Source organism: Periplaneta americana, chromosome 13, assembly GCF_040183065.1.
Source record: "Periplaneta americana isolate PAMFEO1 chromosome 13, P.americana_PAMFEO1_priV1, whole genome shotgun sequence".
NCBI classification, from domain to species: Eukaryota; Metazoa; Arthropoda; class Insecta; order Blattodea; family Blattidae; genus Periplaneta; species Periplaneta americana.
Genome location: NC_091129.1, coordinates 127,256,426 through 127,278,276, shown reverse-complemented (window position 1 = coordinate 127,278,276; position 21,851 = coordinate 127,256,426). Strand labels below are relative to the sequence as shown.

Sequence of the window (21,851 nt, the reverse complement as noted above, 5' to 3'; positions counted from 1 at the left end):
TTATACACACACACACATGAATTGTAGGATTTGTAAACAAGAGAATGAAATAAATTTTGTCTAGAGATATTCAAGAATGAATGAATTAAAAAAAAAAAACGAACAAACGAAAAAATTAATAAAAAAAAGGTAAATAAATAAAGAAATAAATAAGTACGTAAATAAATACAAAAACATATAAGTAAATAATTAAATACGTAGATAGGTGGGTAGATAGATAGAAAGACAGACAGATAACCACTTTCACTTCAACTCATATCAAGGAAGACTTTTTTCTTTCAGTCTCGAACTCTCAAAGCCAATGATGGATAGTTTCTTCATGCTTTTTAATATAACATAATTTTAAAATATTTATTGACAAATAGGGGGACTTCAGTCCAGTGAGCCCCTCTGCCTATGTCACTGCATATTGCCCTTTGGTAATAGAACATATTTTAAAATAAGCCTGAACATTATAATAATTAATTAAAACAATGACAGGTACAAAGTAACATTACTACGGTTACTATTTGTTTCTCATGAGACTCTTTTTTTCCATTTCAATATCGAATGTTCTCATTCAATTTTCAATACGAACTGTGGCACATTCTCTGCACTTCATCTACAGATGGGTTACATTAACCTTGAACATTTCAGCCGTAATATGTCCACTGTACCAACTTCTTCTAAAGCAACGTATCTAATGCTGAAAACCAATCCCATCCCTTTTCACAAATGTTAACGGCCTTGTGGAAATCTTCAGTACTACTACAATTATGGCAGGAACCAGCTCACATGGTCTCCAAATATGGTATTAAATCCTTCAGTCTCACAGGACATTCGTCTGCAAAGCAGAAATCCTAGACGAGAAAATTTCCAGCAACATTGCCTACAATTCTCTGATTCAGAAACAGGATTACTTTATGTGTAGTAAATCTACAACCTGGGACCTCCAGCTTTACTTCTCTTCCAAAGGAAATTATGCCAAGAATTTTTATCGAGCTATAAAAATTCATCACCTTCAACCATATTTGAACCTATGAACCTCAGATCCATCGGCAGAGGAGCCACTAGGACAAGTATTGGATATTTACTTACTCCTGTAACTTCCCCTCCCTGAGAACTGACGACGGCTATGTTTTCTGGTCGCTGTGTGGGTGTTGATATTCGAACAGTGCCATCAGTTGAACTTGTAAGGATGCTACCCATTCCATGCTGGACACATGTTAATTTTGCTGTGTGTCCAACTTCGTAAGACTGAAAATAAACATAGTCAACTATTATTCAGTAGTTCTGGTCTGTGACATTAGGTCATTTCTAATACTGCTTTACAAAATATTCACTAGTTGCTAGAACTTTACAAGCCCTAATATTTTCTGCATCCATTTCTTTCAATTAATTAAGTACCACACAATTTGGAGAAATTAAAATTCCTAATCTATATAAATGTTTTGCAAAAGAGTAATGTTCAGTAACAAGTCTAATTTTGTAACTGCTAATCTTCTGTGATAATCAGGAATTATATTTGGATCTTGCAGAAATTTTCTGTATTTTGGTTTTATTGAATTTTTAACAGTTTCAATTAAATTTTTTCTTTTCAATTTTAAACTTAACAGACATTTTAAGGTATTTTCGCTTGTGACTATTCGATTTCACTTCATTTTTCCGTTGCATCCGCAGACTCCCATCAATAAATTCCATAATGTGTTAACAGAAATTGCAAAAATTTTCTTTCTGAAATATTGTATAGTGCAGGTTCGATTTTATGGTCATTAATTCGTTCCACAAAACTGTGATGGTTATAGAAATAATAATTAAATCATTTTAAGTCTGTTATGACGACAATTAGTTCTAGAAATAAAACTTATACACATATGAACATCAATCTTTCTTTTAGGATTTCGGTTATACTCATTAACTCTCAACAAAATTGCTTTTAAAATTAACAGCTAACATGCTCTTACATGCTACTGCCATTGCGTTGTGAGAAATGAGAGCCAGTAACAAAATAGGTTTACATACACGTCCTTCCGAACAGTACACCATTTTATTTCGCCTATTGTCGTAGAATGGCTGCCACATAGTGTTTGAACTTGTATGGAATGACTTGGCATAAAGCATTCTGTATTTCATATTTACTTCGAGACGAGTTCATGCTACCATTTCTTATTTACAACACAATTATTGTAGGGCATGGTTCTATATAGAATACCTTCCAGGAAAAGCTCATTTATGAAAGCTGTAGCAGAAAAATACTACCTACCTCGACTATATTAAAATGCCCATGAACAGGATTCAGAAGATGCAAACGACCTTTTGTATCACCAACATACAGGAGGTCATTGTTGAATGACACACACATGGGGAAAGCATTTTCTTCTTCCTTTAAAAACAATACATCAACAACAAGATTAATACACTACATATTGCATATTCGTGATTAATATCTTCAACTTAAAATAAACAATGCAAACATTGACAAATCATTTTCCATTACAAACAAAAATGGAATTTCTCTGGAGAATGGTTGGATATACATTAGAGCTCTGCATTTCACTGAGAACGACTGACCAAGAGTCATGATATACACACAATCAGTTCCTCTCTCTGTAGTATAAGCAGCAGGCTGGCTGCCACGTGTCCTGACTCTGCAGAAAGTAAAACACCTGATGAAGCATCATAGCCGACCAGTGCCCTGGTCACTCTAAGAGAAAGACTGAAAACTGTCTCGATCGATGTGTTTACAGTATGCGCTATGGAAATGTTAAACTGCCTGATGTCTTGTCACCTGATTAGTGATTCTAGTATGTATACAGGCTAACAGATTGAATAAAAATTACAATGAAATATTTAAATAATAATAATAATAATAATAATAATAATAATAATAATAATAATAATAATAATACACTAGTAAAACAATAAAATAAAATTTTAACAAACTAGGTCGTCTATAGGAATATTAATATAAAGTATAAGCAGCACTAAAAATAAGATAAAAAAATATGTTACTGTCTTTCTCCTCTAGTTGAACGGAACAGTTAACTTATAATATTTTGTAACAGTGTTATATTTGTAATGGCACAGGACAAAAGTAAATACATTAAAGAGGAGCGAATTCTTGATAAGATTGAAAAAAAAAAAAATTAATTTTAAAACCAAATGACGATTTGTCCATTGATTCTTTTAATTTTGGAATAACTTCAGCACGAATTTTGTTTGCTGCATCCTTGATATTTCTTGATATGGTCGTTGAATGTGGAATAATAGAATCTGCATCCACCTTATCATAAGGAGCAACAATGTCAACCACTGTCTGCAATTAAGCATCTCTTAATATACATTACTGTAAAAATGTTAAGCAAACTGAACATGTAGATTTGGTTTATTTGTATTAATACTGTGACTGAAATAGATTATTTCTTCTTTGGAAGAAGTCTGAGATGCATCACAAAATCTTTGTTCTTTTTATGCAATCACATATTTAATAAGCTACATTAAACATTTTCTTTACTGATATGATTTCGACAAGATGGATGCTGAATAACATTAGTGATAATATAAAGCATTATTTCATTTAAATAATCGTGTTATTTAAAAATTATGTTTTTTTGTTTAAATGTTCAAATACTTCCTAATTTTCGTGTTATATGAAGTAAAAACAAAATGGCAACCTTCTTTGGTAGGCTATTTTGGGTATCATGCATTAAAAGGCAATGTAATTGTAGTGCAATAACCTCCAGAGCTCTCGACCGACCGAGTAAATATTTCAACCGGTCTGTTTAAAATTCTCGACTGCATGTACTCGAGCGTTATCATTTCCTGGTTGCCTTCTTCACAACCAAGAACTGATCAGCGAGCATGGTCGACAATTTTCAAGGAAATGCAGAGGTCTAATATGTTGTTGTTGTTTTCTAATGCCAGGCGTTTGACAATAAAGTCATTTGACCTCTTGCACTCCAATATTTTTCAAAGATATTATCATGACCAGCCACTGAAGCACAGATTTTGAGGTGTTCCGAATCCATTTCTTGGTTTGAGTTGCACAATGGGCAGTTAGGGGACTGATATATTCCAATTCTATGCAGGTGTTTGGCCAAACAATCATGGCCTGTTGCCAATCTAAATGCAGCTACAGACGATTTTCGTGGTAAATCGGGAATTAACTGTGGATATTGATGCAGAGAGTTCCATTTTTTCCCATGGGATTGTGTTATCAAATTTTGTTTGTTGAAGTCTAAGTATGTAGATTTAATAAATCTTTTCACAGAGTAATACGTAGATTTAGTAACAGGTCTGTAAGTAGCAGTGCTGCCCTTCTTTGCTAAAGCATCCGCATTCTCGTTTCCCAGGATTCCACAATGGGATGGTATCCATTGGAATACAATTCTTTTATTGAGTGATATTAATTGAGAGAGCATTTTAGTTATTTCTGCTGTTTGAGATGAAGGTGTGTGTTTAGAGACTATTGATAGAATAGCTGCTTTGGAGTCTGACAATATACCTGCATTTTTAAATTTACTGATGTGGCATAGAAGATTCCTGAGACTTTCACTTATTGCAATGATTTCTTCATCAAAACTTGTTGTTCCATACCCAAGAGATCTATAAAGTGAGAAGAGACAGCACGTAACACCTGCACCGGCACCTTGTTCTCTGGAGATCAAGGATCCGTCAGTGTATAAATGAAGCCAGTTTTGTGGAGGGTATCTAATATTAATTGTCTCTAAAGACAATTGTTTTAGTATTTCAGTGTTTACTTCTGATTTCAGTATTTCTTCTGTTAAATTTAGATTATATTCCATATTTAATAGAGTTAAAGGGTTTGGTTTAATTTGTAGGTTTTCTTTTAAATTCGGGATATTGATTTTCTGTTTTAATTCTTGAACAATGGATATGAAACTTTTTTGAGTTTTCAATCTACAGAGAGGTCTAATATACATTACTGGATCATAAAGAAATGACACACTTGATTTCACACTACCATGTAGTTAGAGGGTGTCAAACATCTTAGTACTGGTACCCTCTTAGTTTATAATTTATCATTATTTTGAAGAGCCTCTGTTGAATTCTTGGTGCATCAATCTTGTTTTTGTTTTATTTAAAATAACATACACAAAAATGATGATTATCAAGGGAATTGCATATGCATACTAAAATTAAAAAGGGTTTTAAAATTCACGTACATAATACTTACATTGTTTTCATATAATTTCAATTGCTTGAGAACTTTGCCTGCCCTCTGGTCCCACACAGCCAATGTTTGGTCTTCACTTGCAGATACAATGAAGTTACCACTCATTGACAATGCAAGAACAGCACGTCGATGTGCTGTATAGGAACTAATCTGACACTCTCCAACTCTGGTATCAAATAGCATCACAGACTTTAAGAATGTTCCAGCTGCCACGAGGTTTGCTGTGCAGACAAGTGACAGAGCTGCAGTCCGACATCTGTTGTAGAAAATCGCAATCTAATATCATCTATGTACAGAGAGCATCTATTTCCAACTAATTAAATTTTCTATCAGAAAACAATGAGACATACCAGCTCTCCACAGAATGAATACATAAATATAAATATGAAAAGACAATTGTTATTTTTTCCAGTTTTATTAATTCTGGCTTGGTTAAAAGCAATTACAGAAAACTGTAACTTCCTCTGCAACGAAAACTGTGAGTAAAGAAAAATTAATACACTGCAGATTATAAAAATTATTGTACTATTTTGGAAGTTACCTGGATATATAGGTCTAACTCATATTTTTAATACGAGAAATTACAAATGTGCCCATAAATATTTTATCTATGTCTAATGCCTACCCACTTCACTTATGTGATTCGGGTTCCGCATTTTCAAGTTGCACACCACTTCGGCAGGCCATGTTATGCATGATGTGAAGAGTTATATGTTGTACTAGGATGAGTGTATGTGTAAGTGTTCGTGGAAGTGTAGTGTAGAGAATAGGTGAGGATGATGATGAAGGTGGGAAAGAGAGAAGGCGAAATCCAGTGCTGTCATGTAGCCTACTCCTATCGAATAGCACCAAGGGGGCCGCTAGGCTTGATGTCCCCCTCTGACAGACTAATCGCTATCAACAGTGATATATGCCTTCTCCTCATATGCACTGCAGAGAGATTTGGGATTAACCCACGCATACTGGTACACAATTTAGTAATTAGAAGTTGTGCACTGCCTTCTCTCCTAGTCCCGAGGTACAAATTTTACAATCCCCGCCAGGAATCAAATCCAGGCTGGCTAGTCTGGAGGCAGACACGCTACTACAGAGCTAACTCGGCGGACATAAATATTTTATATGAAGTATCATACTGCTGTACTATTAGTCCAGGATATGTAAACCACGAATTCCTTTTTACATAATTTCATCAAACTCACTCACTCACTAGCACATTACACAATGCATAGGGTTGTCTATTCCAAATTTACAAGCAAAAGCTGTTATGGATGACTAATGTGCATAAAAGGACGTCATTTTTTCCAAAATTTAAAAAAATTGACCTTACCTTGTGAGTACATTCTTTTCCTGATAATGTTTTACATTAAAAAATAAAGATATATTTATAACTAATCAAAGCTAGTCTCAACTATTATAAAAAAAGGAGTTCATTATTCGTGTATTTCGATCTTCAATGCATTGTCCATTTTCTTAAAGTTTTGAAGAGCAAGAAAAAAGGTTTAGAACATAATTAACAAAATTTCTGCATACTTATACCTTCCACTCATCTGATGAATTTATTGTTTATGCTTGTAAACTGAATTAATTGCGTGCTATGTATTGCATAATTTTGTATAAGTTCTGAATTGTTCCATATCTCAAGACTACTCCTACAATGCTAATATAAGATCTAAGGAATACAGTCAATGAAATGAAAAAAAAAATGTTTTGAATACATCACAGCTCATTTGATTGATAACACTTACTGAAAAACAGAGAGTGGCTGCAGATTAGGCATGAGTTTCCATGACTTAATGGTTGTGTCCCAAGAACACGAATATATTGTTTCACCACAAGATGCCAATTTCCAAATCCAGCCTTTGTGAGCATCTGCTGTTATGTGGTATGATATATCTGTACCACCACTGTGTGCTTTCGTAAGATCCCATACCACAATACTCCGGTCCCTTGAGCCTGACACACATACCAGTCCAGACTAAAACAAAGAATCATTATGTTTCAACCATCCCTAATGAAGGAAGATGACAACCTAGAATTTGCAAGTATACATACACGCTCATGAACACAAGTTCATAAGAATGAAAAGTTATACATCTCATTATCCAAAGACATTCAGTAAAGCAGTCTGTGACTCAATAACACGTTATGTGAGTAGTATGAACCACAGACGATGTACTATGGTGACCAGCCTCGTGGGCTAGTGGTCAGAGCTTCTGACTATAGTTTATAAGGTCCCAGGTTCGATTCCCGGTTAGAACAAGTAATTTTTCCTTAAAGGGTAATGTTCCTGTGTTCGTCCATGGTCTGGAAATTAGGTTAGGCTTAGGTTTAAGATCTCTCCTGGCAATTCATAATCATATCATCATCTGTCATCGGGGCAGCGTAACTCCGTCTTCCAGGCACCCCAACCTCAGAAGTGGGTTACAAATAAGCCATTGCCAGGAGAGATCAGAAATGTCAATGACAACCAGGTGGCATTGGATTTAAAAAAAAATGATGTACTATCACAGTCTATTGCATACAGTCGCGAAGCTCAATACGTAGTAAAAATGCAAATATTACATAGTTGCTCACCACTAGGATCGCTAATATCGCCTCATTACAGGCAATGCAAAATAGAACCGTCACAGTCTATTGTTTCTAGCACCCTCAAAACTCAAGCTTCGTGACTGTATATAGTAGACTGTGGTACTATGGTAATACAACTTATGTAAAAATAAAATTGATCATTTACAAGATATATTGAAATGAAATTATTTACTGAGCATTCAAATAAGAAGATAAAATTTTCGTTTTCCTAATGGAAATTGTACATACTTTCACATTATGTGTGTGGTACTCTAAAAAATAAATTTCGAGATTTTCACGGAAATACAAGTTTTAAGGATCCCTCAAATTACATTGCAACAAACATATTGTCTGTATCTATGTATAGTGATTTATCTCAAATATTGACTGGATTTTGTTCATATCCAGAATGAACAAGTCAAGTGAACTGGAAATGATGCACATGAAATACCAGTATATTCATATTTGCTGAAAAGACTGTCATGACTATTTGATGAAAGAAAAATTACAGGAAATGGCGATTTACTCTAAAGTGGCTGAAAGGGTATATGGCACATTGTTTCCCTTCATACTTAGACCCTTATTCCGGGGAGGGGAGGTTATTATTGTTGTCTTTTTTATACAAGATAAAGTGATAAATGAAATGGTACAATGTTTCTCTCTAAAACTGTTTACAGAGAGTTCTCTAGTAATTATTTACATAATTATGCATTTGATCGAAAACTTCTTACAAAAATTCTGTTTCTTTGTAAATGTTTCACTTTTTACAACTACAGGGTCAGAATTGCTTCCTCGCCACAAAGAAATTACAAAACATATTTTCTTCAACAGTTTACTTTCACAGTATCTACTGTTGGCTGAGGAGCAAGTATCTGATATAATCAGAAACTCATTATACAAAACCAAAAACCAACATCTTTTAATATTTCTAACTTTTTTAAATACCAGCTTTTGGAAATAGGAAGATAATATTACAAACTGTTATAGTATGTGAAGAGCTATCTCATGGAAATTTGCATTAAATTAAGCGCGCACATCTACTTAAACTGTTCAAATTCATAAATTAAGTCAAATACCTTACTCTTGGAATTATTATTGTTATTGTCCAATGGTGATGAGGTTTAACTAGCTTGCTTCCCAGTACAGTCCTAATGCTTCTCAGTGGATTGTTTTCTTCTGTCCAGTTTATGGCAGGTTAGGTGGTGTTTTTGAGTACTCATTAACACTACACATCTTGGGTCTTCTATGATTCCTATCCTATGGAGATGTTCTGGCAGGTAGTCATGGTCCATGAAGGGACAGAATTCAGCACTGCAATTTTCTTGGCATAGCCTATTCAAAATGCATGTCTGCAGTTGAATATTAGGATACATTTCCTACCACTTCCTGTTCAAAGTTTGTTGTGCTTTTACAATTCTTATTCTATGAAGATTTTCTGGCAGGTAGTCATGGCTTTGAAGGGACAGAATTTAGCAATTGCGATTTTCTTGGCCTCGTAGTTTATATCCTGATTTTAGTTGTTAGATTCCTGTGAGGTTTGTTAAGTATTGTTTATTTTGTTGTTGTTTAGTCAACTGTCTGAAGACAGATTTGAACCTCACAAGTGACACCAATAAGGCATCACTTATGAAGCAACTAGGCCAGGAGATAATGGAGTATGGTGGCCAGTTCCTTTCCCTCTCCATTGCATACATCGCTGACTAGCTATATATTACACTAGTCAGACTTCAGATGCATACAAACAATTGTTCTTCCTCTGACGCATATCGTCAAGTGAGATGTACTGTCTGATAAAAAACCAAGAGGGCTATGTTCAGATATGTTAAGTATTGTTGATCCTTTTTTGACAAGCATATCTGCCAATTAATTTCCCGCAATACCTACATGGACAGGGATCCACTGTAGCACAGTTTGTTGTGGTTTTGGTTTTAGAAGCTTCATCTGTGTTCTTATACTACGTAGTATTGGTATGGTAGTTGCAGATAGCCTCTATGACAATTTTGGAATCAGTTTCTGTTTGCTATATTATTATAGGTTCTTGAGGGCTGTTTCAATTACAGTCATTTCTCCATCAAAGTTATTAGCATTATGGTATGTACTATGAGAAGAATAAATTGGCAGTATACTCCCTGTGCCTGCATGTTGTTTGTAACTTTGTACAGAGCCATCTGTAAATATTTTTAGTCATTAGTTTTGTGGGTACCTTTTTTCCAAACTCAGCAATGCTACTTATCTCTGAAGTTCTGGTGGATCACTAAATTTGCTAATTTATTAGTTGCAGTAGATGTATGTAGTTTTATATTTATCAGTATTGTAGGGGGTTTGTTAATGACCACGCTCCTACTTTTTCTTATGGGTCATACACCATTTTCTCTGTATGTTGTTTAAATCCAGTAAGTATTTTATTTTACTTTCATTAGGATTGCTTCTCAATTTTGTAGCTAAGATTAGAGCTTTGTTGTCTAGTTTTCTTATTATTGGTGAATAATTAGTTACTGCTTCCATAGTCACTATAAAGGCAGATTTTAGAGCGCCAGTTATTATTCCTAATGCGCTATTTTGTGTTGTTCCTAATTTGAGTTTCAGAATATTGTTGATTGTGGCTAATATTTCTCTACTGTACAGTAAGTTCGGTTTTATGTAAGCAATGTATATCCTATATTATTTCAATGTACCGAAGTACATATGATATTTCCATGCAGATATTCTGCATCATCATACGATGAAAGAGTAATGGAACGGAGAAAAATTCCCTCCGGCGCCGGGATTTGAACCCGGGTTTTCAGCTCTACGTGCTGATGCTTTATCCACTAAGCCACACCGGATACACCTCAGCACATGTGTGGACTTCGGTCCTATGTTCATAGACATCTATGACGTAGTGCAGAGGGCGGCCACTAGAGGGAACCCAAGAGTTGGAACTCAATCAGAGACAATTCCGTCTGACGTCGGGGTTGTATCCGGTGTGGCTTAGTGGATAAAGCATCAGCATGTAGAGCTGAAAACCCGGGTTCAAATCCTGGCACCGGAGGGAATTTTTCTCCGTTCCATTACTCTTTCATCAAATGTATATCCTGTTTAATAGGTCTACAGTTCCGTCCATTTGGCTCCTACCAGTCTCTTTAGTGTTCTTGTTTTCTCACTAGCTTTCTGGGTAACATTTTACACATGGTCTAATGATATTCCAAGTATGTTGTGGGATAGCTTTCTTGTATTGTTTCTCTGTGCATGGATACATTTAAGTCTTTATCATTACGTATCTGTGTGCTGTTTTTTGTTTGTCAAATTTTCTAGTTTTTTTTTTTGTTTGTTGTAATTTCATTTTTTCTTTATTTGCTTGTAGCGTATGTTTCTTTTTTTTATCCCCTGTTTCCATATTAGTTTGTCATCTGCAAATAAACATATTTTGGTGTTATTTGTTTGAATTCGTTTAGCAAGTCACAGATCAGGATATTGAATAGTAATGATCTGGTTACTGATTTTTGTGGTAATCCAGTTCTTGTCTGGTGCCATTTCAATATGAAGTTGCCCCATTTTTGGAATTATATCAAAATGTATTTTGTATGAAATAAAAAAAAAGTGTATCTTCTTATCCAGGTACACAGTAAATTATTATATCCTTATCGTCTTGTAGGACAGTTCGAAAATAAACTACAAACAGAGTATCACTCACTGGTAACAAGAGACAAGTGCACTGTTGAAAAATACATACAACACATAACAAGAAAACTTGTAACATCTTCACAACATTGATTTTTCGGCAAAAAAAGTCACAAACCGTCATATGAAGTAAACTGTTACTAGTGATAAGGAAAGAAAAAACAATACACATCTACAATGCACATTTTTATGCTTGAGAATAGCAGTTGGTTATTTAATGATGCTGTATAAACTACTAGGTTATTTAGCATCAACTGAATTGGTGATAGCGAATTGGTATTTGGCAAGATGAGGCAGAGAATTTGCCATAGATTACCTGACATTCGCCTTAGGATGGGAAAAACTCGGAAAAACCCAACCAGGTAATCACCCCAAGTGGGAATCGAACCCATGCTCGAATGCAGCTCCAGATCGGCAGGCAAGATATGGTAGAAAGTAAAGAAAAGTGTAAGTGTAAATGTCTTGACTGTCTTCAAAACATTTTGCTTAAGTGTTATAAAGAAATGTCCAAGAAAGATTGCAATGTTAGGTAAAACTAAAGTTGTGCACCATTAAAGGAAACTGACTCTTGATACTTACATCCATTAAATGTATAGCATCTACAGATGCATAATGTATGTCATTTCTTAATATTGACCTCATATTCGCATCCTTCCTTTGCCAAAACTCATATTGGTCTTCAATACATACACAGGCTAGTCTCCAGTTGAAATCATCGCTATCAACTGTTAAAAATAATTACAACAGATCAACTTTTTGTTGCATCTATTTCTTCTAAAAGTTCAACAATGAATATACTACTCTCCTCTTCCTACATAAAATCATACGTGCCTCTTCTGACACAATGGAGTAAGTTCCATGAAATGAGATGGCTGAGACCAGAGATTACAATGCTGCAACATCTCCACTAAAAACTGCTCTGTCAAGATATGATTTTTCCAAACAGAGTACTGAAATGGACAAATCTACCAGAAAATAGACAAAAATATGGTTATTCAAATTTTAAAGGGGGTAATCGTAAAGATTCAAAGTTACTAATGCATATGTATTCTCAAAAGTAAAAAGATAGTTACGTATTACAATGACATTTTAGTGAAAAATTGAATTGATACTCTCAAGCAGGTCTGTGCTGATGGATAGTTCTCATTGATATTACTGAGTAAACAGTACAGTACAAAGGATTTCAACACACAAAAATACCTGCATCACTGATTACAAAAAGCCTTTAATCAAGTTGTAGTAGAAAGAACGCCAGTAATCCTGGTTGATTATAATGTATACAGAGACTTACTTCAGGTGAAATTAAATACTTAAGTGCAGATTACGTCTTACTCGACTGGAAAAAAAAAAAAAAATGATGCAATTGCAGAATTAATTTCAATGAGAGACTGTATACAATAAACAGAAAGAAAAACTGATTCCAGCACATTAAAAGAATTTAAAATCTAGAATCCGTATAAAGACTTGAACCATTATTGCACGCACTCACCTGTAGTTGCACACAGCACATGTCCATACAGTCTTCTCTGCTTTGCTGTCATCTATTGATTGTGCATACTAGGAATCCATGTTCTGAGGGTGTTCACTGGGTTTCAGGGCTAATATGATTGATGTATGCAAGTGATATGTTGCATTCTATGCGGAAGAGGACCGTTGGATGAAATAATAAGTATACTGGTGCTTTCTGTAATGATCAAATAATACTGTTGGCAAGGATACTAGAATTTTATGATTATGAATTGTCAGGTAGACCGATTTTTGTGACAGCCAGAGTTCAGTGACAGTATTAGAGGGTTTGGGTTAGATGAAACTGCATCGAACTATGTTTTTGGTTGTATTTTTCTGTATGATTTGGTGAGACAGCTGATTTCCTCAGATTCTACAGTTGTATCTGTTAAACAGTACTACTTGCTTCGTCAGTGAAGCATACAAAATTGAGGACATTCCTATCTCCAATCTTCATTCATCTTCAGTACCTAGTAACATTGCATCACATTTATTTTTTGTATGAATGATTAGATTAGATTCGCTTAATTTAGTTAGTAGTTCAGTGACAAAGTTGAAGGGTTTGTTGAGGGGATAGTTATTAGAGGGTTTGGTGAAGACATAGCCATCTCTTGTAAAAAAAGATTAGGTCATCATAGTTTAGCTTATCCCTGAGTTGAGTGACAGGTTTAGAGGATTTGGTAAAGGCATACTATCTCCTGTAGAAAAAAATAGGCTAGCTTAGCTAACATTATTTTGAGGGAGAATGTGATGGGGTGGGATAGATTGATCATCAGATATGAGGGATGGGATTTTTCTGTAAGACTCGAGTCTTGCAACCACTTCACTACATTTCTATTATGCTGACACAACTCAGTAACCTTGATATGCATCAATAACCCCTTACGTCTTTTCTATAATTGTCACAACTCATGCTGGCCGTCGGCATTTTATGTTAGTATATTGCGTGACATGTATTTTATTATGTTCTGGCTATCTTGTTTTTAACTGACTTTTTCCCACTCCACTTAACTTAGGTCTAGTTCATCATTTTTAACCAATAATAACCTAACATGTCACTTTAACTTCCTATGTCATCTGTAAAGTAATATAAGACAGGTGATAGTGTATATTTTATTGTGATTTCTTCAATTTCTCTGTGGCTTTGTGGCATATGAGTACTGACAGTGTTGATTGTTTGAATGGTAATGGCTTTAATAGAAAGTACAATTACAATGTGATAATGAAAGTGACTATAATATAGAGATAAGACAACACAGAGCATCTAGTAGTAGGTTATTTTACGACTCACTCAACATTTCAAGTTATTTAGCATCTGAATGAGATGAAGATGATAATGCCGGTGAAATGAGTCCGGGGTCTAGCACCTAAAATTAACCAGCATTTGCTCATATTAGGTTGAGGGAAAACCCCGGAAAAAACCTCAACCTGGTAACTTGCCTCAAACGGGAATCGAATCCAGGTCACCTGGTTTTGTGGCTACATGCGCTAGCCATTATTCCACACGTGTATACGATAACATAGAAGATAGGGAAAAGAGAGAACAAAAGAAAGAGAAATACGTGAAGAATAGGGTGAGAGAAGAGAGGACTAGGCGAGAGAAAAAAAGAGGGGTGATATGGTTAGAGCCATTTTTTAACCAAACTTTAAATTACTTTTGTCGCAAACTTTGTATACATCCTCTATTCTCGTAACAACGGCCAAGTCATTCATTATACGGATTCTAGACTTTTACCCATTATCTGATATCACATCTAGGGAAAGAGATTCCTTGAAAGATCCTCTTTAAAAGGTGAAGAAAGACTGTAATAAGTCATATGCAAAGAAATATGATCATGTATATACAACTTAAAATTTATTATATATAATATTGTTAACATGATCAATTTTACTCACGATCTCTTCTACTATTGTAAACATACACATCTCATTGTTCATACCTGGTATTGGAGGATATACGCTGCCCCAACGTTTTGTAATACGTGATTTCCATATTGCTGCATCAGACAATATTTCATGAAAACGTTTACATACAACACTTAATGAATGTGTAATAAATCGTGCGTCCAAATATGAACAGATGTGAAGAAAAATCTGAAATACAACACGTTTCATTATGGTTGTTGTAAGTCAGGTTTGATTAACAAGCATTCACTTCATTTAAGTTTTGTAAAGTGTAATCACTTTACAAGAAGATATATACTTTACAACAAACTATTGTTTAAAGACAAAATATTTTCTTTATGCAAAAATGAAAGTTTCAACAAAATTCATACACATGACTTTCTTATGTGTGCATAAAGTAGGCTACAATCATGGCTATTGTCAGCGCATTTAGAACTGGCAGATCAAGGTCAAGCAATGGACTGCATTTGTCACATGTGCTTATCCCATTCCTGGACCATTCTCCTCAACTAAAGTCAATTGGGATAGCTGGGATTACCAGTGCTTCAGTTCATAGTTTTCAATTCAGTGACTCGTGTGTGGTTTGTACATTTGAACGTGACCTTGATCCGCCAGGTCGAAATGTGCTTAGTATAATTGAGCAGCATGTAGAATCAATGACATAACTTAGTGAGAAATTATGTGTTCACGTACCAACTAACATTTTTACAATAAAAATATAAAATTAACCCAGATTAGAGACGATAGGCTTACTCTAAGTGCTGATCTCTATTTTCTTACACACTTCTCGCCTTTTAAAATTCCTATCATACACAAACTCTATCTGGATGATTGATGTGATTTTCCATTACTGTCTTTTAGATTTCCTAACATGATGAGTAAGTCTTATTCTTACTTAATAAACTGTAAACTTCCTATTTTCTCAAGCCTTCTCAAATTTCTGTGGCAAAGCTATTTGAAACATAAGTAAAGCAACTGATCTTGGAATATTCGTCAGTGTATTTCAGAAGCAATGTGGAAGCTACTTCATAAAATCCCATTCTATTTTCTTTGTTTTCTTACTATGTGACTTTAATTCACATTATTCTGCCTTGAAACCATCATGACATCTTTGTTCCTTTGCCCCTCTACTTCGCGAATTCCAAAGATTTTGTTGGTCGTTAAGTCAGTAATGTATACTAGCTGTTTGTAACGATTCCAACGAGTAGGAACCCATTCTCATCCCATGTTTTGATCACCTGAAGATTGATCCAATCTTTGAAACGTCGTGTTTTTCTTTTTCATCACCACTTTCTCCTATATAACTGACTTTATCAGCACAATATAGTTTGTTATAAAACATCTTCACAGCTAAAAATAACAATACAGTTAATTTTAAGGACACTATACCTCTACTGGAATGTTTTCTAAAGACCATTTTTCTACACTTGCATCACTATCTCCAGTCATTGGAAAATCGCACATTGCAGAGTTGCTCTGAAAAAAAAAAACCAATGTTAGAAAAAGTGATAATAATTCTGCTTTGATGAATAAAGCGTATGATTTCGTGTAAAAATAAGTAGTTTATATTTATTCTTGGAAAAATAGATTCTATAACTATTAGCATTTTTTTCTAAAAGAATATATCATCATCATTACTTTGTACTGCAAAAGCCCCATGAAGGTCAAATTTTAATTTGCTACCGGTACGTATGACATTTAGGTCAATGTAGAATATCCACCGCCCACTGAACGAATATTGGTTAAGGGAGCGCTGAGCAACTTCCGCCGATTTTGGAATAGACACCGACACACTTACGTTAGGTTTTTATTATCCCGTCAAGATGTTTAGGATTAGTGTAAAACTGGCCTACGTCTCCTATAGTGGGCGGGACATAAGTAACATTCACCCCGATAACTTCTAAATTAACAAGATCGGTTCAAATTTTCTTCCGTAATCATCCAGCTTCGTCGGATCAATAGGTCCCTATTTACACTTGCTATTTGCCGCGCAACATCAAGCGTAGCGTCACCATTTACACTTAGCAGATTTGTCGTCCACAAGCCGACGCAAGTTGTCCAGCAACGTCCTATATGTAGCGCTTTCTGTCGGCTAAGTGTAGTATTACCGTTCACTCTTGGTCATAGACAAATAACAGAAAGATCTGTAGCTGCACGTGTTCATAATATTTTTCTTGGTGTTCTTTTATTTTATTCAACTTAAATAATAAGATAAAAGAATACCAAGAAAAATATTATGAACACGTACAAAGAATGCCAGAATACCGTATTCCTAAAAAGATTCTAGAGTACAAACCCAAAGGCAAGAGAGAGAGAGGAAGGCCTACGAAGAGATGGAGAGAACAATTTCTTTGAGAGGACGGAACAGGTCGAAAGGCCTAATCCCTGTGGATGATGATCTGCAGCTCAATGCTAAAACGATGCCAACATAGAGCGTATTCCGAATCTCACCGGTAAGCAATCCAATGGCATCACGGTGTTCCGAATTCCACCGATGACGTCATTGATGCTCCACCGGTGTCGCACCGGTGCCCAACTTGCTAGAGATGGGTAAAAAATAACACAACAGTTATTTTGGAACTGTTCCGGTCTCGGAACTGTTGCAAAAATGAACAGTAGGTCGGAACCTCCTGTTCCGAAATAACAGTGTTCCGACTCCGAGCTGCTCACTTGCCCAGCTGTTGCGGGCTCGCAGTACCGCGTTGCACAGGGTATGTTCCGACTCTCGGAACTGTTGCAAAAATGAACAGTAGGTCGGGACCTCCTGTTCCGAAATAACAGTGTTCCGACTCCGAGCTGCTCACTTGCCCAGCTGTTGCGGGCTCGCAGTACCGCGTTGCACAAGGTATGTTCCGACTCCGAGATAACAGTCGGAACGTCGGAGCTTGTTCCGATGAACCGACAGCTGCAGTTACACTGTTCTCGTTGTTCTTTATGTTATACTTGGAACTTCGTTGGATGAAGTTGGTACTTGAAACTCTCACGTGGTTGGAGGGGGGCGCATGGAAATTGAAATCCTTGCGGTGGCGCGAACTTTAATATCAACATTTGTAAGACTGGCCAATCATCTGTAATGTTATAGTAAGTATTTAATAATCTGTAATATTCATTCCCGCTTTATGGTTTATTTCACCATTAGTTGACTAATTCTGTTTTATAAACATTCTACAAAGTCATAAAGTACGCATACTATTATTAATTCATTGATCAGCTGATTCTATACAAAGGTTAAAGTCGTAAATGGTAATGAGTGCTTTAGTTACAATGTCTGTTTGTCGTTTGTTGAGGTTAAGTCTGACAAGCACAAGTTTTTGTGCTATCTTCTCTGATATCAAAGAACGACAAAAATGTTGTAGCATTATTTGTTGGAAACTACCCATATAAGTACTGATTTGGAGAGCGAGGTTTAATGCGAAGTTTAAATTACACTTTGGTAAAGATGCGATTCCAACATTTTACTAACCCACTGCGGGGTTTCCAGGTTTCAGTACTGCCAATATATATATTTTTTATTTATGAAATTGTAATATTTATTATTATTATTATTATTATTATTATTATTATTATTATTATTATTATTATTATTATTATTATTATTATTATAACTGCATTAAGAAAAGTAAAAATAAAAATTAATGATTTGTTTTTTTTATTATGTAATAGAGAGAAGAGACATTACATACCATATGTTTTAAATGTTATGTTATTTTTTTTAGTTGGCTACCATGTCTTTATAACTTTATGTACGAAAACAAAGTGTTGTATTCTGTCCTTGTAGTCAACAGCTGTTTAATTACTAACATTAAGCTTTTGAGTTCTGTCCGCATGCACAGCAATTTTCCAAAATCGATTCGAATGTGCATTGCAGTGCCATCTATAGATAAGAATGTGTACTATGTCATGCCTATGAGTGCTCCAGTGTGAGCAGCATGGTAAAGAGGGAGGGTACTGTACCGTTCGTTTGAACGACTCAACGACTCCGACTCATCACCACTGGTGACTGTTATTTCGGAACTGTTATTTGGAACAGTATTTTTTCGGAACCGGAACAGTCGGAACTGTTCCGGGAAAAGAACAACTTCGCCCATCACTACAACTTGCAGAGGTGGTGGCAGTCTCCATCAGCCGCCATCAGTGAATCTGATTGGTTCTTGTATAGGGCGGGAATTAGGAGACGAATAACATCGTGCACTGTTTGTGTCATGGCGGTGTGTTCTGCTTTAATTCTGCTGTATTGTTTGTAATGAGCACAACGTAAAAACAATATGTTAATGGCTTATGAGCGAACAAGTCAACGGGCCCGTTATTACTACCGGTTCAAGAAATAAATTGTTTATGCTATCTTTTCTTTGAACGAGATGGGAGTACGAAAATTTCGCAAAATTTTGCTAGCGTAGTACAGACAACAACCAAAGACGTTTTATAGTTTAACCTAGACTCACTACGAGCGCTGTTCCTCGACCAAAAATTGAACACTTTCGCGCATCTCCATCTTGAGGGTGAGTATCATGTGACTACAATATGTTTACATCACGACTCCGCCTAATTTAAAATAACATAGAAGGTTATTCAATATTATTGAATGTGTTTGGAATAGGTGCGTATTAATTTAATCAATAGTGTGTGTGTATATAGCGTTTATATAGCTTAAATGAATCGTTCTCCTGTGATATACGTGAAATCACAGTGTAGGCTTAATATTGTGCTACATATGAGGCCTATACAAATAGTATTTTAATCATATTTCTTTGTTATAAGTGAAACCATCGTATGCGCTTGTGCTGCATACAACTGTACAAATAGTGTTCTTTTATAATTTATTTTCATTGTACTCCTATATAAATTCCGTAAGTGGAATCATGGTGCATAGTTGTGCCGCATACAACTGTACGAATCGACGTAAGAAGGATTCGGAAATTTCTTTTCACAAGTAAGTTAGTTACATATATTGTATTAGGATATTGTAAAATGACTGAGAACATTAGTACATAGTTATTATGTTAATAGAAGAGAATGTTTTATAGGAGTAAGCGCAAACTTTCTTTTTAGGTTTCCATTGCAAAAGCCTGAGCTTCTCAGTAAATGGTTATCTGCTGTTAAACGCGATAAATTTATACCATCAATTCACCACCAGTATTGCTTTGCACAAGAAGATAGACAGTATCTCTCTCAATCAATTTTATTTATGAATCAATAAGTGAGTGCAAAATAAATCTGGTTAAGTATTTTCATACTATCTAGATATGGCCTAGTTACAATATTTTGACATTCCTGCACATATTCGATTTAATAATAACAGTTGATGCATTTCCTTGTTTATTGAAATATTTATTATTAGGTCTAAGCAAAATGCACGGAGTGTGGAAGATTAAGTTAATGTCCTAACTCTATGAATTAAATATTTCAGGAACTCCATCGGTACAGATTTGATGAAATGTGTAAATATGAATAGGCCTAATCACGAAGACAAGAATTTTTAATTGACAGTTTTAGCATAACAGCTTAATATTTGTTCACAAAGATGACGATTACTGACTGACAGTTCCAGTTTCTCCAATTATTTGCTGTTGTAGACTACTATAGGTATGCAGGTGATTACGTTTCACTGTCTATATTTGTTTTTATCCTTGTTACTCTTTTAGCTTATATTTGGTTGTTTTTTATAGTGTAGTAATAAATCTTAGTGTCTTTTGCGTTTGCGTTCTATCAGCATTACTTTTCGTCCGCTATTTTTCACAACCGCAAGCTGCACACAATGTGCAAGATTAAGTTAATGTTCTCACTCGGTTATTGAAATATATTTCAGGAAGCCCATCCTACGGATATGATGAATTATGTAAATATAAATACCCCCAAGTCACAAAGACGACGACGATTATTGACTGACAGTTGCAGGATTAATATCTTTGATTATTTGATGTTATACCACAAGAATGCAGGTAATTACGTTTTACTATTTATATTTGTCTTTATCCTTGTTACTCTTAGGCTCATGTTTGGTTGTTTTTATGTTGTATAGTAATAAATCTTAGTTTGTTTTAAATTTTTTTTTAAATTCGTCAACTTTTGGATACAGTATCGAAATCTTGGGTGATCTCCCGACTGTTCCTAATTACTTTTACTTATTGCTGAGAGGTGGTTCATTTATGATGCTGCACTCCCGTCATAACCAGGATGAACAGCGAGAAAATAAATTTGACAGATAACTATGAGAAGAGGAACAAAGGTGTACGATGTCTTGTGTAGACTGAGGGTTATAAGTTCCTAGTTTTGATACATACACGTTTTGGTGGGAATGTGCCTGTTTATAAAATGTTTCAGCGAATCTCCTAATGATAACTAGGATACTTTCCACTTTTAGATCTTGATGTATCTCTTCGTTTCTTGTGTACCACCCGCTGTTATGAATTACACGTAATACTTTATTTTGTACAATCGAATGGGATCTAATGTTGTCAGTTTGTTTTACAATTGCGTCCTATCAGCATTGCTTTCCGTCCGCCTCAAGATGGCGGCGAGCGATCGCTTCAATTTGGGTCCAGTCCAACGAGTTAGATACTATAGAGAGGACAAAGACCTCAGAAAGTTGAAGACAATTGAACATTGGTCCGCCATGTTTCGGTTAGTCAAAACAAAGGGGCGTGGCTCGGATGTTGTAGGAAATGACTGTGATGAAGTTAGTATTATTGTGATTTGAGTTACAAATTAAGACTATGTTAATAAGTAAAAAGTAAAATACACACAAAACTTTACGTTTTATAACAGCTGTAGGCCTATGTTTTATTAGTTTCACTAAATATAGCCCAGATATTAAATGACAAGCTATATTCGATGCAACCAAAGCAAAGCATCTAAAGACGGATGAATTTAATCGGCAGAAGAAAAATAAATAATTTTTTGACTTCGTCACAAATTTAATGACCTTACAGCTAATCTAACGTAATATGAAATTATGTAATTCAGTGCTCACCAGGTGATTTCAAGAGAGATGACGTATGTAACTAATAGGAGTAAAATATAGGAAAGGTAGTGGCGA

General features: G+C 35.2%; 1 protein-coding gene across 6 annotated transcripts in view; it reads right to left on the bottom strand.

The window, feature by feature from the left end:
* The window catches only part of LOC138712410 (F-box/WD repeat-containing protein 9-like), a 57,352-nt gene that overhangs the window by 5,752 nt on the left and 29,749 nt on the right, over nucleotides 1-21,851 (bottom strand). Inside the window, exons 1-8 of one of the 6 annotated variants that reach the window (XM_069844184.1) lie at nucleotides 17,267-17,741; nucleotides 16,205-16,291; nucleotides 14,851-15,004; nucleotides 11,984-12,129; nucleotides 6,922-7,151; nucleotides 5,177-5,432; nucleotides 2,243-2,362; nucleotides 1,078-1,236 (exon numbers count right to left, since the gene is read on the bottom strand). In XM_069844184.1, coding sequence (XP_069700285.1) covers nucleotides 1,078-1,236; nucleotides 2,243-2,362; nucleotides 5,177-5,432; nucleotides 6,922-7,151; nucleotides 11,984-12,129; nucleotides 14,851-15,004; nucleotides 16,205-16,291; nucleotides 17,267-17,287 — 1,173 coding nt within the window. In that variant the 5' untranslated portion in view covers nucleotides 17,288-17,741. Of the gene's footprint in view, nucleotides 1-1,077; nucleotides 1,237-2,242; nucleotides 2,363-5,176; nucleotides 5,433-6,921; nucleotides 7,152-11,983; nucleotides 12,130-12,893; nucleotides 13,089-14,850; nucleotides 15,005-16,204; nucleotides 16,292-16,453; nucleotides 16,908-17,266; nucleotides 17,742-21,851 lie in introns of those variants that run through there. The other 5 variants (XM_069844180.1, XM_069844185.1, XM_069844182.1 and 2 more) reach the window with 5 other exon arrangements.